This window comes from Notolepis coatsorum (assembly GCF_963971535.1).
Source record: "Notolepis coatsorum genome assembly, chromosome: 10".
NCBI lineage: Eukaryota > Metazoa > Chordata > Actinopteri > Aulopiformes > Paralepididae > Notolepis > Notolepis coatsorum.
The window spans coordinates 118014098-118030926 of record NC_140174.1 but is presented as its reverse complement, the minus strand read 5'-3'; the positions used below and the strand labels follow the sequence as shown (position 1 = coordinate 118030926).

The window sequence follows — 16829 nt, the reverse complement described above, 5'->3', positions numbered from 1 at the left end:
TAAAAAGGACTGAGCACATCCATCCCCATAAACTTATATCTATAGACTGAGCACCTTGATGTGGTATGTGGATTGTCATTTTGGGCTAATGTAGGTTATGATTCTGTATTGTTTGTGTATTGTGCAGTATTTATTGTTGTTCTGTGATGTTTTCGCCTTTGTTGTTGTTACGCTTGACAACCAATTGTTGTTTAGGTTTATTTGACATTATAAATATTGCCTGGCAATCAACGTGTCTGATTCGGATTCTGATATAATTATATGTTATATAGAATTTCACTTTTATAGACAGAAAAAACAAAGGTTCTGGTAAAACTCACTTTCGGGTAGTCGCCATCTTGGAAATATGCAAATTAGGGTCCCAGACACACCCAATTGTAAAGATAAGCATTCCAATGTGTTTCTAATAGTCAAAAGACATAAAATAGACACCAAGTTTGTATTTCTAGTTAATTTGGTTCAAAAGTTATAGCCAAGACCTTTTTCGGACAGCGGCCATATTGATTTGGCCACCAGGGTGGCCCCGGGGGGCGCCGGCTCGGGCGCCCTGGCTGAATCAATTGAGCATACTCTGGGCTACATCTGGGCCAAATTTGGTGCTTTTGCACAAATTTGCACGAAAATATCCCTAAGGCCCCCAACTCAATAGTAATTCGACCTTCTGCAGTTTAATATTCAACTTTCGCTTAGCTACTATGGCTACTCCACGGGACTTAATGCTAAAAGAAGAGGAGCTTATGTTATGATAAATTTGTTTGCAAGTCTTGCAAAGCCATTAAAAGATGCGTTTCACTCAGCAAAGCCACATCCACCTCCTGCCTTTTCAACCATGTTAGTACACTTGCGTTTATGTGGAATATTAAGACCCCCTGTATTCCAGATCAAGATGTTTAAATTAGCCATAGTCCAACCAGGTTGCAGTATGACTGAACGTGATTCCCTTGTAGTAGAGCACCACAACATATACATATCCCCACTCTAAGGTCCTGTTGGGCGAGAGCAAACGCTTAATAGAGCGAGCCACAAAAAATGAAAAACAAAAATCCCTGTATCCCCCCCGCCCCTCCTTCAAATATCTTGTCCGATGTCGATCAAACATCATTTGGCACTGTGACCGGGTCACAGCAACCACAACCACATTACGTAACTTAACCATACTAAAACATTTATATTGTAACGATTTAGAAATAGGGGAACCCCGCTTCGCTCAACAGAGAGAATAAATCTATATAGAGCTCAGTGCATAGAACATTGTGCAGACGATGAAAGCACCTGAAACACAGTTTGTCCGAGTTAAACTTGAGTAAAGTGAAGTACTCATAACACATGTTGAAATAATACCACTGTGGTAATAAACCTCGAGCATTACCGTGCTGCCATCGTTGAGGTAATGCAGCGTCGGTGGCGGCCATGTGCACTGCTGCACTGCTGTGACAAGAAAGTTAAAAGCACGCAGTCTCAGCAATGTTAGCTAGGAGAGTCTTGACCAGCTCGTTGCAAGGGGGTCACCCCCCTTGGTTGAACGGTTCATAAGCCCATACAGTCTGTTTGAGTGAAACTTGTGATATTCATTTCGCCCGGGCAGAGCTGGACAAAGATAATATATGTAACAATCTAAGCGCAGTTCAATGCATAGTTCGAGTGACAGACGATGAAAAAAAAGAAGAAAAAAAACGATACTCTAAGAATAAAGGATATCTGAATTACATTTCAAATAGTCAATATTCATGCTCGTAACTGAGACAATACCGTATATAGAGAAGTCGAATGTTACCGTTCTGAGGACTGAAAAATCTGCGGTCAGCTGTGTTTACAACAACCAGCTACATAGTGTGCTAACAGCTCTCATGCTCCAGAGCCGTTAGCTTGGTTAGCTGGTATGCTAGCAGCACACGTGTGGAGCCCGCTCCACTCTTCAGGGCCGCTAGCTTGGATAGCTAGCATGTTAGCAGGCCTCGTGTGAAGCCAGCCTCAGGTACCTGCTCCGGCCTCTCACTCTCCGTCGCTTGAGGTCTGCTCCACCGGGGGCGGTCTGTTCCTCTCAGTCGGGATGTTTGTATTGCTTTTCCGAATGAAGTCCTCCGCCTCGGATGGTGACTTGAATAGACTGTTGCACGACACCTCTCCTCGGCCCATCTTCACCTTAAGAGTTGCCGGGAACAATAGGTATACCTCCACCGCCCTTTCAAGGGCGAGATCCATGGCTCTGGCGAAAGCTCTACGTCGCCTCGCTGTGTAGTCACTGAAATCTGCGGCGAATCTCAGGGTACGGCGGTTCACCACCGGAGGATTCAACCTGGCCTCTTTTAGAATATCCTGTCTTGTCTGGAACCTCAGGCAGCAGAAGATGAATGTGTGTGGGTTTGTACGCTCGCTTTTCATCGGGGTAGCGGCTCTGAAGATCCTGTGCGCGCTCTCTATCTCGGGGCAGGCTAGCTTCGGGAACCACTTCGGTATAATTTTCTCGAGGAACTTAATCGGCGCGTCCTCCTCCACTTCATCGGGTAACCCGTATATTCTAACATTGCATCTCCTGCCACGGTCCTCCAGATCTGCCGTCTTCATCTCACAAGCCCGCAGCTTGTCCTCCAAGGACGATATCACCGTGGCGTTGGTATCAGCCACCTCCACGACTGCGGATAGGCTCTCCTCCACCATGGCTAACCGTGTATCTATGCTGGCTACCGTCTCCTGGAGCGCATCCACTCTGTCGGTTAGCTTAGCCACGATAGCCTCTATTTCCTCACGGAATATCGACCTAATGAGCTCCTTATCCATGGCGTTCAGCGTTCCCATCCTGGTCTGTGTCTGTTTAGACATGGTCTAACGTAAAATAAAATCAAATGGTATAAAAATAAAAACGTAATCAGACTTAATGTGGCTTGGTTGCTGAGCTCCGCAAAATCAGCCAGCCATGCGTTGCTGATCGGAACCGGAAGTCCGATGAACACAACTTTCAATGCAAATGGTTGATTTGAATTTCACGGACTTCTTACGGTAAGCACATTGTTAAAAAATTTGCTGTTTTCAAGGAATTCCAGGCATTGCCTTTTATTTTTATTTTATTTTTTTTTAAATCATGCACTTTAAGTACTTCAAGGACCGTGTGCGAACCCTGACCGTGGTACTCATACTTGGCCAACTCATTACAAACACGGCCTGTTCCTCGACCAACCCAACAGCAGGCTACCGATACAGCCATTTAACGAGCTGTGAAAAAGCGTGATCACTGATCACTCACTGTACCCGTGGGCTACTGAAATGTATTGCCGTTACCATGGTAACCTTAACCATTGATACATGAATGAATGAAAAACGTTTATTTTTGAACATGTATTCTCTATATTCCTCCAAACAAATCACGGTATCTAGCTCCGTCAAACAGAACAATCATAACAAAAAAAAAATTATTTTTTTTAAACAAAAAAAAAAGGAACTATAAACAAAAAGTCAAGAGCAATGTATCTAGTTAGCAGACATGTCAAAAAAAGGAATAGAGGGAAGCTAAGCTTATTGATCCCTACCCCCTTACATTTACATTTGTTCTTCCATACATTTGACTAGATATAACATAATTTAGTATAATACAATATAGAATATACTTTTACTTAGTAATAGTACGAAAAGTACTACATAATGCCAAAATGTGTGGAGTAGCGCAGTCTACACATTATACACATGTCCTGGTAGCTCACCATGCTGAAGATGCCGCAGCCCCCCCGCTCACTCACTGGCCCTAATACAGCACCAATCCCCACAACAACAACAACAACAACAACAACAACTACACACACGATTGAATCATCTTATTCTTCACGAGGGAATGAAAAGGGAAAACAAAATAAAAACCCAACGATCCGGAATCACGTCTACAGCTTCAGCCAAACAGATGACGGTGGAAGTACCAGGCAAGGCAGGAGGAGGAGGAGGATGAGAGATGAAAGAAAGACGAAAAGGACATGAGCCATGGCGTGAATGAGGAGCGTGAGGAGGAGCGTGGAGGCCACCAAATGTCTTCTAGGTGTGTGTAGTTAAAAAACAACAACAAGGATGGAAATGAATCCTAGCAGGGAGTGCATGCAGCTGTGTGTGTGTCGGTGAACCTTGACCTGCTGGGGGAGGTAGCAGCAGAGTCATCGTACTCAAAGGTGTTGGTGGGCGAGAGCTCAGGGCGACTTCCCTGACCGCCCTGGGAGAAGGGGATGTCCGACGGACTGATCCCAAACTCCTTCACTCTGTACGGAGGCACCGGCCACGGCACAGAGGAGGAGAGGAGAGGAGAAGGAGAGGAGAGGAGAGGAGGAGAGGGGGAGGAGGAGAGGAGGTGATGGGGAGGAGAAGGGAAGGAGGAGAGGAGGAGAGAAGAGAGAAAAGATAGCAGGAGAAAAAGAAGAGGCAACAAGAGAGGAGTCAGATAGAACTGCAGCCAGAAGAGAGACAGAGGGAGATCACAGTTTTCTGTTATTGGAGTTAAAGGTGCACTGTGTGGTTCTGAGAGTCAGAGGAGTGAATAATTCCTTCTGGTAGGTTTTCTTCTGAATAAACAAACTGTCCTCTGAGGAAAACTGGATCCCTGGAAAGTTACTGTTTCACTGCTGTCGTTCACAAAAAGGTAGATAAACTAACTGCGTTCTAATTTATGCCAATAACGTTGAGGTTTGTGGTAGATAATCCCGAAAAACAAGATAAATAAAAAAGGAAATCCACAAGTCATTTGATTGACAGGAGCTGGGTAGTGTAGTTTTTCGAAATTCCAACGACATTCGAAAGCCCTGGGTCTCCTCTCCTCATATGACTACAAACAAAATGGCGGCGTGCATTACCGTCCGTCGATATTCGCTAGTTTTTTAATACATTACCAAAACTAATATTTCACTAATAACACTTTAACCTATTGGTAAACAAACGTATTGCTGAAAATATATGACTGCGGTTTTGACAGGGTTAGGGTCTTTACTCTTGGCTACATTTGAAAAAAATAAACGCAACATTAATTCATACAGTCTGTAAAGATGGATTTATGGCGTGATATCATTTGCGGTCCGCCGCAAATTGTTGTCGTCCTAAGAAAGAGGAGACCCAGGGCTTTTAATGGACATAGAAATTTCATAAAACTACACTACCCAGCTCACACCAGCCACCGACAACGGAAGTCCAAGCATTTTCTCTTCCAAATATCGACGTGATTTTCGTGTTTATATCTCATCTTAGGCCTGATCCATAGATGTATGACTTGGCCATAATAAGGTCATTTATAGGCCTGATATTCTATATTCATTTTAGTACACTTGATCTCAAGTAGGTGCTGAATGAGCTCAGTGGCAATTTTTCATGTCTGGTCAATGTTAGCATGGTGTTATTCACCGTCAAAGATGGAGAAAAAAAACGAATAATTTATATTCTCCTTTGGTTCATTACAATTTACTCAAGCATAGTAACAGACACAATATTTACACTAGGAATACATTCCCTGAGGTCCATAGATGTCCCTAGATACCAAGAACATGCAAATGGACCTTGTAGAAGTGGAGCAATCTTCCATTTAATTCGGTATGTAGTTTTAGGTGAATTTTCTGAAAATATGGCTCAGGCTTAAGAGGTTAAGACGTCGGCACTGCAGGACTCAAGTCTCCACAGGAGCAAGACGTTATTGCTGTTAAAAAGGGACACAGTTCCTATTTCCTTACATCGCAAAATAAAAGTTACCCCATTTCCCGAGACACAGAAGCATCACTCAGTATAATTGACAACAATAAACGAGTCGAGTGTTCCCACCTGTTGGCGTAGCGTAGTGTGTTGAGGGTGTTTTCACACGAAGTCATACCAGGAGAGATGGTAGAGATCTGTGGAGGACGAGAAGGCAGGCGATCAGACCTCATGAACCTCACTGAGGACGAGAAGGCTGGCGATCAGACCTCATGAACCTCGCCAGCACTCTGCAGCTTTAAAGCGGCTGTAAGTGGTACTTCTTTAGTTAATATAAGTGTTAAGTAGCTCTACATTTTGACAGCCATCACTGATATAGAGTGTCTGGTAACATGGTCCCTCTGCTCTGCGGTAAACACCAAAAGAATATTTCTGGTATCCCTTCCCACTTTATCCAAATCAGGAAACAGAACCATAGATAGGACTTATTTCAAAGAGATCTTGCCAAGTCAAATGTGCTTACTGCATTGGTATGAAGGATTATTCATTAATACCCATCATATACCTCTTTCACACTCAGCCCCAATCCCCCTCTTCTCTCTCTCTCTCTTTCTTTCAGAAGTCTGATCTGAAGTCTGTCTCTCTCTCCCCCCCCCTAGTCTGCTAAACTAGTCTAGTTAGTTTTCTAACCACACTAGGGCTGCACGATTAGCTAGGCCGCGCTTTAAAAGATAGGTGTGCGTCACCTTGTTTGTAGAGCTAGATCTATTCTATATTATAGCTATGGATACAATACTATGGCCCATTTGACATCAACTATCTATCGTTCAATATGTGGGAAAGAATACATTTTTTCATTCATATGTTCCTGTGTTATACTGTGGTGAATATAAGTATGGTTTTAGAGTGGTACAGATACAGCCTTAAATAGTCATGGAACAACTGTTTGCCGGCCGTTTTGACGCCGTTTGCATGGTTAATGGTAACAATGACCAGCGGGGGCGCTCTCACACAGCTGGTGACATCTCCCAGACGCGCCGGCTTTTTGTTAATGCATTTAAACCACCATTTGTTAAAACCATGTATTATTTTGGCCATATAGTGGCGCTGTTGTGAGTTTGTGGATGCTGTATCCACAAGGAGAAGGAGAAGAAGAAGAAGAAGAAGAAGAAGAAGAAGAAGAAGAAGAAGAAGAAGAAGAAGAAGAAGAAGAAGAAGAAGAAGAAGAAGAAGAAGAAGAAGAAGAAGAAGAAGAAGAAGAAGAAGAAGAAGAAGAAGAAGAAGAAGAAGAAGAAGAAGAAGAAGAAGAAGAAGAAGAAGAAGAAGAAGAAGAAGAAGAAGAAGAAGAAGAAGAAGAAGAAGAAGAAGAAGAAGAAGAAGAAGAAGAAGAAGAGAAAGAAGAAGAAGAAGAAGAAGAAGAAGAAGAAGAAGAAGAAGAAGAAGAAGAAGAAGAAGAAGAAGAAGAAGAAGAAGAAGAAGAAGAAGAAGAAGAAGAAGAAGAAGAAGAAGAAGAAGAAGAAGAAGAAGAAGAAGAAGAAGAAGAAGAAGAAGAAGAAGAAGAAGAAGAAGAAGAAGAAGAAGAAGAAGAAGAAGAAGAAGAAGAAGAAGAAGAAGAAGAGAAGAAGAAGAAGAAGAAGAAGAAGAAGAAGAAGAAGAAGAAGAAGAAGAAGAAGAAGAAGAAGAAGAAGAAGAAGAAGAAGAAGAAGAAGAAGAAGAAGAAGAAGAAGAAGAAGAAGAAGAAGAAGAAGAAGAAGAAGAAGAAGAAGAAGAAGAAGAAGAAGAAGAAGAAGAAGAAGAAGAAGAAGAAGAGAAGAAGAAGAAGAAGAAGAAGAAGAAGAAGAAGAAGAAGAAGAAGAAGAAGAAGAAGAAGAAGAAGAAGAAGAAGAAGAAGAAGAAGAAGAAGAAGAAGAAGAAGAAGAAGAAGAAGAAGAAGAAGAAGAAGAAGAAGAAGAAGAAGAAGAAGAAGAAGAAGAAGAAGAAGAAGAAGAAGAAGAAGAAGAAGAAGAAGAAGAAGAAGAAGAAGAAGAAGAAGAAGAAGAAGAAGAAGAAGAAGAAGAAGAAGAAGAAGAAGAAGAAGACTTTTGTTTTGCAACTGGAGTCGGGTTTATTTTTCAAATGTAAACTAGTCAATACTATCTTAAACAATGTCACAACAGCAGTCAGTGTATATTTTCAACAATACGTTTGTTTACCAATAGGTTAAACTGTTTTTGGATCTGTGTTGGCACTCTTTCAACATTTGGATTATAGCTCAGTCACAGCGTTACAGACCAGCGTTAAACTTTCCAGAGACGGTAAGTTAATTTAACTTATTCTAGTCTAAAGAAACCTATATATTACTATTTGTTAATCAGAGCGTTATTTGGTTATAACACCGTGTGTGTGCGTCGTGTGTGTGCGTGCGCACTATATATTACTATTGATTAATGCGTTTGTTAATATAACACCGTGTGTGCGCGCTTGATAAAACAAAGCATACTGTATTACTGTGTGTTTATATTGTGAGCAAGTCAAGCAAGTGTAATTGAACACAATACATGCTGACATCATGACATGCATCTTGCTGTTTGTCATTCTATTGCTAATGCCAGGTAATGTGAATTAATGTCACAAAACGAATCCCTTAAGGATAGGATAAAACAAAGCATCTACTGTATTACTGTGTGTTTATATTGTGAGCAAGTCAAGCAAGTGTAATTGAACACAATACATGCTGTACAGTCTGCTAGGGGTAGGTACAAATAGAAAACGTCTATAACTGAACTGTCTAATAACTGAACTGTCTCATTGTATCTGTCTTTAGGATGCCTTAACTCGCTACTCGAGTGCCTATGTGGACTTTATGGAGTTGGTCCACTATATCCGGGCATTCGAGTCGGCCAAAGAGAGATCTCTCCTGCCCGGGCAGGAGGGCCTGGCCCTTGTTGGCTTCGGCCAGTACAAGAGTGAGACCCTGCAGGACCTGTACCAGTCAAAGGACCCCAATACTGTCCGGTATGTTTGAACTTATACAAATTAAATTCAATCGATTAATATAATGTTGTGTGGTTAGTTGTGTGTTATTGGAATGCCAAGCACTCAAAGCATGCATCTTCACATTTGCTTAGCTATGTCGCCTACGTACGAAAGACGCCGGCGAAGACAAAAATGATGGAGGACGTCGTCCGCTACGTTCGTCTCCGTGACCGCAAGGAGGCAGCTGCCGCCACCACAGCTGCAGCGGGGCCGCGTTCTCCATCTGACGCAGAGCTGGTCCAAGCGTCAGTCGACACGGAACAGTGCAAGTAGTCATAATTACATGGATATATACTTTATTGATCCATCCCCTAAGAGAAATGTCTGTTCAGTCTGAATCTTACCTTCTTTTTTTCATACAATATGAAAATATATTTTAACTTGATGTGACCTTTTTTCATTCCAACATGAATAGACTTTGTCATGGAATGGGTAAGTCTGGACATGGAAGAACGTCTCCCTAATCAATGCCCTTCGGCGGCTGTAACTGAGGGGTACAATTCCCTGACTGTATTGATAAGTATGGTATCATTAAACCACTACCGCTTTATGTACTTTAATTACTGGCCATACAGTACATGATATATAAATATGATGAACACTTCCCACAAGAATCGGTTCCACACAAATGGTAATTAAGTATTTATTGCAGCAAAAGGTACATAATATACTTCTCTATTATACTTTGGATGCGCTTATAAGGCAAAGGAATGTGCGTAGGCAAATCAATAATGAATGTCCATTCTCTGGTTACGCAGGAGGTAATTATACAACCTGAATCTTAGGGAATTATATCTATGGTACACTAGTAATATATAGCGGGAGATACTGGAAGGGTCCCCCCGGTTGTAAGCCAGCAGGGGTAGAGGATCTGTCGGTAGTAGAGAGTCTGGTCAACGATGACTAAGGAGACTCCAAGTACAGGAGACGGTGCAATAGTCTCTTGATCCACAGACGAATACAGCTGTTCTCCGTAGACTGTAGCTCCACAGTGAAGAAAGCTAGCCGGCCTCAGGCTCTCTGAGGCGCAGACTCGACTTGGCTCCTCACAGTAAATCCCACACGTGTAGGCGTCGGCGATTCTCCGCTCCATAAATCACAGGACCAAAACAAATATAATCCAGCCGCAAAGGGCTATGTAGTCGTCGGGTAGATTAATCCAGTGTACATGTCCACACGGTTCTCGTCTAGGTCTCCTCGGGTGAAAGCGCCATGAAAGCAGCCCAGCCTGGATAAGCACTCTAGCTGATACGAGGAAGCGTTGGTGATGCTGGTCACTGTAGAACTTTAGCCGCACGATACACTATACACAAATAGACTATTACTGACTTAATAGAAATATGTCGCACTCGACGGTATAGCGCCAAACTCTGACAATTCAGTTATTAATTCGCACGCGGTCTCAATGCTCTATTTGGGGCCAAACAGGCCATACTTCACCACACGTATCGTGGGTGAGGCTTCAACTTATTGGGTAACTCTACTTCTGTATTCACCTGCGCCATATTTATATGCACAGTGAACAATCTAGTGCCAACCTCATTTCTGTCTCGTATCCCTGGGCAAGGCCGGGCATTTACAGACATGTCTTGGCGGTGGCCTTGAACCTGACTCCGGAGGCATGGCTCTGGCGCCTGTGGACCGCTGTCCAATAGGAGAACGAAATATTATGGTCTGGTCTAAAGGGATATTCCGTGTATATGTACAAGGAATATACAAGGGATATCAAACGATATACAAATACTATGCAATATATATCAATCAATAAATATATATATTCGGTTTAATCTGATCCTTTGTAACAGCCGCCTCCTAATTAGTCCCACCTAATTAGCTAAGCAGAGACAGATTAACCGCACTGTCCACTACTCAATGTCTGTTGTGAGGGGTCGGGCAGTTCACAAAGTCATGGGGTCATGGTCGTCATCGATAGTATCGGGGAGCCTTGGCAGTTCTATTAGCCTCGCCACGGGTCGGGTGTAGATCCGTCCTTGGACGAGCACTTCGGCTGCTCGGACCTTTCCGTCGGCACCGGTGATCACTTTGCTTACGCGGCCAGCCGGCCACATAGCTCGGGGTAGTGACTGGTCGATAATCATGACGACTGTTCCTTCTGTCAAATTGTCTCTCTCTTTCACCCATTTCTGGCGGGTCTGTAGAGACGGTAGATAGTGGAGTAGGAAGCTGTTCCAAAACTTGTCAGCCAATACTTGACTGTACCTCCACATTCTTCGGCCGTTCGCTTCTTCAGGCCTGTACATTGTCTGTGGTAGCGCGGGGTCCAGCCGCCCCATCAAGAGTGTGTTGGGGGTGACTGGGTCGACATCTGCTACATCACTTGAGACGTAACCGAGGGGCTTTGAGTTCAATACTCCCTCGATCTCCGTGAGGACTGTCATTAGGACTTCTTCCGCCACGGTCTGGGCCCCAAGCACGGCGTACAGGGCTGTCTTTATTGAACGTACTTCTCGTTCCCAAGTTCCACCGAAGTGAGGTGCGTTCGGGGGATTAAACTGGAAGTCAGTCTGGGATGGAGCGAGGTGGGTCTTAAGTTCTGGGCCCATAGCTTGGAAGCTCTCTCTCAGCTCTCTTTCTCCGCCTTTGAAGTTTGTCCCGTGATCAGACAATAATATAGACGGTTTGTCTTTCCGCGATGTGAATCTTCGGAAGGCCATAAGGAATGAGTCTGTGCTCATGGTTGGAAGGAGTTCTATATGTATCGCTCGGGTGGTCATGCATTTGAATACAATACCCCACCGCTTCTCGGTTCCTCTTCCTTTCTTTATATACAGCGGGCCGAAACAGTCCATACCGGTGGAGTGAAAAGGCTTGTCGCCGAGTCGGAGGCGACAGGGAGGTAGGTCAGCCATCCGGGGTATACTGGGCTGCGCTCGCCACTTACGACAGTCTAGACAGGTTCGCTGGAAGCGCCGCACTGCTTCTCTCCCTTGCAGTATCCAATAACGACGTCTGATCTCCGCGAAGACTCTCTCTGCCCCGGCGTGATGCACATCCTCGTCGTATTTCTTTATGAGCAGCTCTGTGACCTTGTGTCGGCTGTTTAAGACTATCGGGTACTTGACGTCATCCGGTAAGTCTGGAGCTCTCCGCAGACGACCACCCACTCTGATGAGACCATGGGCGTCGCTCTCGGGGGCTAGGTGGAGCAGTCTGCTGTCTGATGGGACGGGCTTTGCTCCCTGTAGACAGTCTAGCTCATCGGGGAACGAGTCTCTCTGGGCTCGTTGTAGTAGAAGAAGTTCTGCTTCTTCGTAGTCAGCTGCTGTAATGTCAGTAGTGAGCTGAACCTCTGGGTGGTGCCACAGGAATGTCTTTAGCTGCGCACTCTCTAGGGTGAGGCAATCGTCTATGTCGGGGTCTGTGGAGACGAGTGTGTTCAATCCACAGAACATAGATTTCTTGTTTTCGGCCTCCTCTTTACTCGCTTCCCGTGGGGTGGGTGTAGGCCACTCTTCTTCCGGGAGCTTGAGGAACTCTGGCCCGTCACTGTATAGGTTGTGACGGGTGAGGTCATCCAGGGACATTCCCCGGGTGATGACGTCAGCTGGGTTGTGTTTTGTGTCCACATACCTCCAGCTTGCTACTTCTGTTAAATCTTGAATCTCTGCGACTCTGACTCCCACGAAGACCTTGTATCTGCACGAATCAGACCGGATCCATGTGAGTACTGTCGTGGAGTCTGACCACAAGATTGTTCTTTGCACCGGAATGGTGAGTTCACGTTGGATTAACGTGGCGAGTTGCGCTCCTGCTAGGGCTGCGCAGAGCTCTAGACGCGGGATATATTGTTGCTTTCGTGGGGCTATTCTTGAGCGAGCCAGGATGAAAGCAGTATGTATTTCTCCTCCCTCCTCTCGGGCACGCAAGTAGGCCACAGAACCGTAGGCTACTTCGGAGGCGTCGCTGAAGACGTGCAGGTCCATCTGGCACGTCTCCGGCCTCACTGTGGGTGGGAAGTAGCTGCGGCGTATGTTGACACCTGGGAGTGAGCTGAGTTCCGTCTCCCACTCTCTCCATGTGGCTGCAAGGTGTTCGGGTATGGGGTCGTCCCAGCTCTGGTCCTTGTCCCATAACGCTCTTACAATCATCTTTGCCCTGGTGGTGTATGGTAGAATACATCCCAACGGGTCATATTGTCTGGCGAGTGTTCTGTATACACTCCGTCTGGTGGTCGGTAGTGCAGTCGACCTTCCCTGCTCCTTGGTCAGGGGTGTGTGTTTATAATGGAGCGAGTCTGTTTTGAAGCGCCAGACTAGTCCTAATGTCATTTCTTGGGCTTCTCCTGGGATGGTCGCCATCCAGGTCTCGCTGCTTGCTGCCTTGTCCTCGGGCTGCGCAATACTTGCGGGTCGCTGCTGGCCCACTGCCTGAGATCAAAGCCGCCTTTGATCAGGGAGGCGCGGAGCTTGAGTAGAAGGGCCTCGGCTTCTTCTGGCGTCGAGACGCTTTGCAGACAGTTTTCCACGTAGAAACTATTTCCTACACTTTGTCGGACCTCTTCATCAGCTGCTGGGTCCTCTGCGACGTGTTTTTGCAGTGCAAACGTAGCACAGCATGGGCTGCATGTGGTTCCGAAAGGGAGGACTTCCCATTGATAGATGGCTGGTTGCTCATCCCCGATCCTCTCTCTCCATAGGAACCGCAGCAGGGGCTTGTCCTCCTCCACTAGTCTCACCTGCAGGAACATCCCTTTGATGTCGCCGCTGATGGCCACCTTGTCTTGGCGGAAACGTAGTAACACGCCTAGTAGAGAGGGGCCGAGTGTTGGGCCGGGCAAAAGCTCTTTATTCAGATTTTGTGATCCGATCTGGTAGCTGCAGTTGAACACAATACGATCCTTGCCGTTGTGGTGAACTTTGTGGTGCGGCACGTACCATGATTCGGTCGTCTGATCGGCCTCTTTAATGTCAATTTTCTTTATGTGTCCCGCTGTGATTAGCTTGTTAATCTCAGCGCGGTACACCGTCTCTTGAGCGGGTTCTCTGGCTAGGCGCCGCTCTGTGTTCAATAGATACCGCTCCGTCGCTTCTTTTGGGGCGTGGAAGGTAGGCATACCCTCTCGCCTCAGGAGTGGAGTTGCGTATCTCATCACTCCGTTGACTTTGACTCTCTTTGTCCCCTGCTCGAGGAGGGCTATAGCGTAAATGTCTTCCTTGGAACGAATGTCTTTCTTTTCGTTCTTAAAGGGCATTGTCTCTAGTGTCCATAGCCTCTCGACATGCTGTAGGAGGGTGGTGTCTTCTTCTGTCACTCTGGAGTGGAGGCAGTTAGTGGCTGCTGTTCGGTTAAGAGACTTAGCGAGGGGGCCTTGTAATGTCCATCCTAGGCGGGTCTCGACTGCTGCAGGACAGCCTCTGGGCCCTGTGTGGACCCGGTCTATCGGGACGATGAGGTCTGCATGGTCGGAGCCTATCAGCAGGGTCGGGGTGGCACCGTCTATGAGCGGTATAGGTAGTTGATGCAGGTGCACATATTTATCCATCAGCTTGGCGATGGGGTAGGTGTACTGCGACAGGCCTATTTCTTGGCTGGTGAAAGCATTAGTAATCCTATACCGTCTCTCTGGCTGCCCGCTTGCTGCGATAGTGAAGGAGACATTCTCGCCCTTTATCGTCTTTAGATCTCTTCTTATTGTCCGAATCGTCATCTGGTTTTCGCTCCCCCGCAGCCCCAGCTGGGCCGCAGCGGACGCGAGGAGAAGGGTCTTCTCTGACCCGTCGTCAAGGACGGCGTAAGTGTCCATGACCTTGTCTTGGTAACTCAGTGTTACGCGGACCACCTTTAAGAGCACCCGGGCGCCCCCGCTGCTGGCGGGGTCAATGTACATAACACTTGCCTTTGTGCTGCTTGAGGGTGCAGGCTTTCTTCTGTTACTGTCGTGTAGGACATCTAGGTGGGCTCCGTCACACCGATTACACCTCTTCTTTAAGCGGCAATCGGCTGCCATGTGACTGCGCGCACATCGGTAACAGCGTCGGTTGGACTTTATCCATTGACTCACCTCGTCGGCGGTCATCTTCTTGAACGTGTCACATTGTGACAACCAGTGTTCCTTTTCGCAGTACGGGCACACCATCTTCCACTTCTCTTTCATCGAGGGGGTACTGTGGTTCTTGCTGCTCGGTACTGATTCTGATTGGTGCATGACGGTCACCAATCTTCGGCCATCGTTTGCTCTCCTAGGTCCCTCTCTGGAGCTTGGGGTGCTCCGCATGAACGTATCCAACCGTAGGCTGTTGACTTCTCTCGCCAGGAAGTCGGCTAGGTCTAGGAGGGATGGCTCGGGACCGTTAGGATCACGGTGGTCTCTTTGCCGCCTGAAGCGCTCTTGTCGGGCGGGCGGAAGCTTCTCTAAAATCCTCTCGACATTAGAGTTTGCGTACAGTTCGTGCATACCCTTTTCTCTTTGCGCCCCCAGCATCCCTACCAGGGATTGTACCTTGATAGACAGGTCATCTAGTGAGCGATTGTCTGTGGCTGGGGGTAGGCGGTCAATATGCCTTATCTCTTGTATTACGTAGTCCCATATGCGTCCATATCTTTGGTCGAGTGCTGCTAGAGCCGCTGTGTATGGGGTAGTAGAGGTGGCATAGGCCAGCGCTATATTGTGCGCTCGGGGCACCTTGAGGTGCTTCAGTAGGATAGCATACTCGTACGGTTCATCAGCTACATCGGACATCATTGTCTCTAAGCACATTCGTAGCTCCGTGTACTGTGCTCTGTTCTCGTGGGTGAAGTCCGGAAACGTCGGTGTGCCAATGTATGATGCCATGGATGGCTGGCACATCGGTGAGCGTTGGAAGAGAGGCCTCCTAGGCGAGTCTCCTCTTACGCCTCTTGGTGGGCTGGTACCTGCTGGGTACCATGGCCCGCGTATCCAGGTGCTGTTCCTCGGGGCTGGTCGTGCGTCAAGCTCACCCGTGAATTGAGTCGGGGGTCTGTAGCGCAGAGCCGCGGGGGTAGAGCCTGGGCTGTACTGGACCTCCTGGTCCTGTGGAGTACTGTGCTGCTGTCGGGCTTGACTCTCCTCCTCTCCCTCTTCTTCTTCCTCTGGCAGGTCCTCTAGATCCTGTAGTCGTCTATTTAGCCTCTCCGCGGTGTAGACCGTTTCTTCCTTGTAGCTGGGTCTCACTTGGACCGGTCGGGGAAGGGGTTCGGAGGGGTGTATAGGCTCTCTCTGGTGGTCGGGCTCAGGGTCGCTTGATCGGGTAGGGGAGGGTGCCCTTGACCCTCGTCTTGACGAGGCCCTGGAACCCCGTGCGGAGGGAGGGGGTGTTGCCCTGGTGATCAGCTGCTCCATTATCTGCGCTTGTAATCGGTCGCGCTCGGCTTCGCGCTTGGTGAGAGCGAGGTCGCGCTCTGCTTCTCTTTGGGCACCGGCAGCGGCGCGCTGGGCTTCGGCGGCGGCGCGCTGGGCTTCGGCCCGGTCCCTTACCATATTCTCTTCCGTCTGAAGGCGTCTAATCTCTAGACGTATACGATCTTCGTCGCTCCGTTGCTGCGCCTGAAGGCGTTCTCTTTCCATGGAAGAATGTTCGCGCTCACTAAGCGTCTGTGCTTGGAGTCGATCGCGCTCTGTTGAGGCTGCTAGGCTGGCGAGGAATGCCTGTGCCAGCATCTTGTCCGCCTCGCTGGGGGAAGACGCTGGTTGAGGTGATCCGCTCCTGGCAGTACTCGTTGGAGATCTGTTCTCCTGTGGCGAGTCCTGGAGATCCATCTCCGGGGTGCTCTCCTCTTCTTGTAGCGGGTAGAGTTCCATCCCTGGAGAGCTGTCTTTATCCTGGAGCTCTCCGGGGACTACTTCTTCGGTCTTGGCGGGGGGTAAAGTCATGTCGGGTCCCTCCTGGTCCCTACCGTGAGCTTGGTCAGTTACGTTAGAACCCACTAGGGCCTCTATTGGCGGGGTAGCCTGGTCGATAGGGTCGGACATAATTTTAGGGTCGGACATAATTTTACTATCTACTTTTTCCGCGTTTACCGTCTGTAGAAAGCTAGGTAGTATATTGGCAACGTAATCCTCTAAGTACTGAGGTGTCTGCCGTCTACGCTGCGGGCGATCTACTTTAGGAGAACCGTTTTGTGGAGTGTTCATCATAGGCCATGTCAATATTAATACCACTATATTAATATTACGCTAGTTACCATCC

The 16829-nt window shown here is 47.1% G+C and overlaps 1 protein-coding gene across 2 annotated transcripts in view; it reads right to left on the bottom strand.

Annotated features, from left to right (window-relative positions):
* LOC311236160 (kinesin-like protein KIF2A) overlaps positions 1-16829 on the bottom strand; it is a 191005-nt gene that overhangs the window by 37453 nt on the left and 136723 nt on the right. Inside the window, exons 16-17 of one of the 2 annotated variants that reach the window (XM_084323786.1) lie at positions 5776-5843; positions 4110-4235 (exon numbers count right to left, since the gene is read on the bottom strand). In XM_084323786.1, coding sequence (XP_084179912.1) covers positions 4110-4235; positions 5776-5843 — 194 coding nt within the window. The remainder of the gene's footprint in view (positions 1-4109; positions 4236-5775; positions 5844-16829) is intronic. The other variant, XM_084323785.1, reaches the window with a different exon arrangement.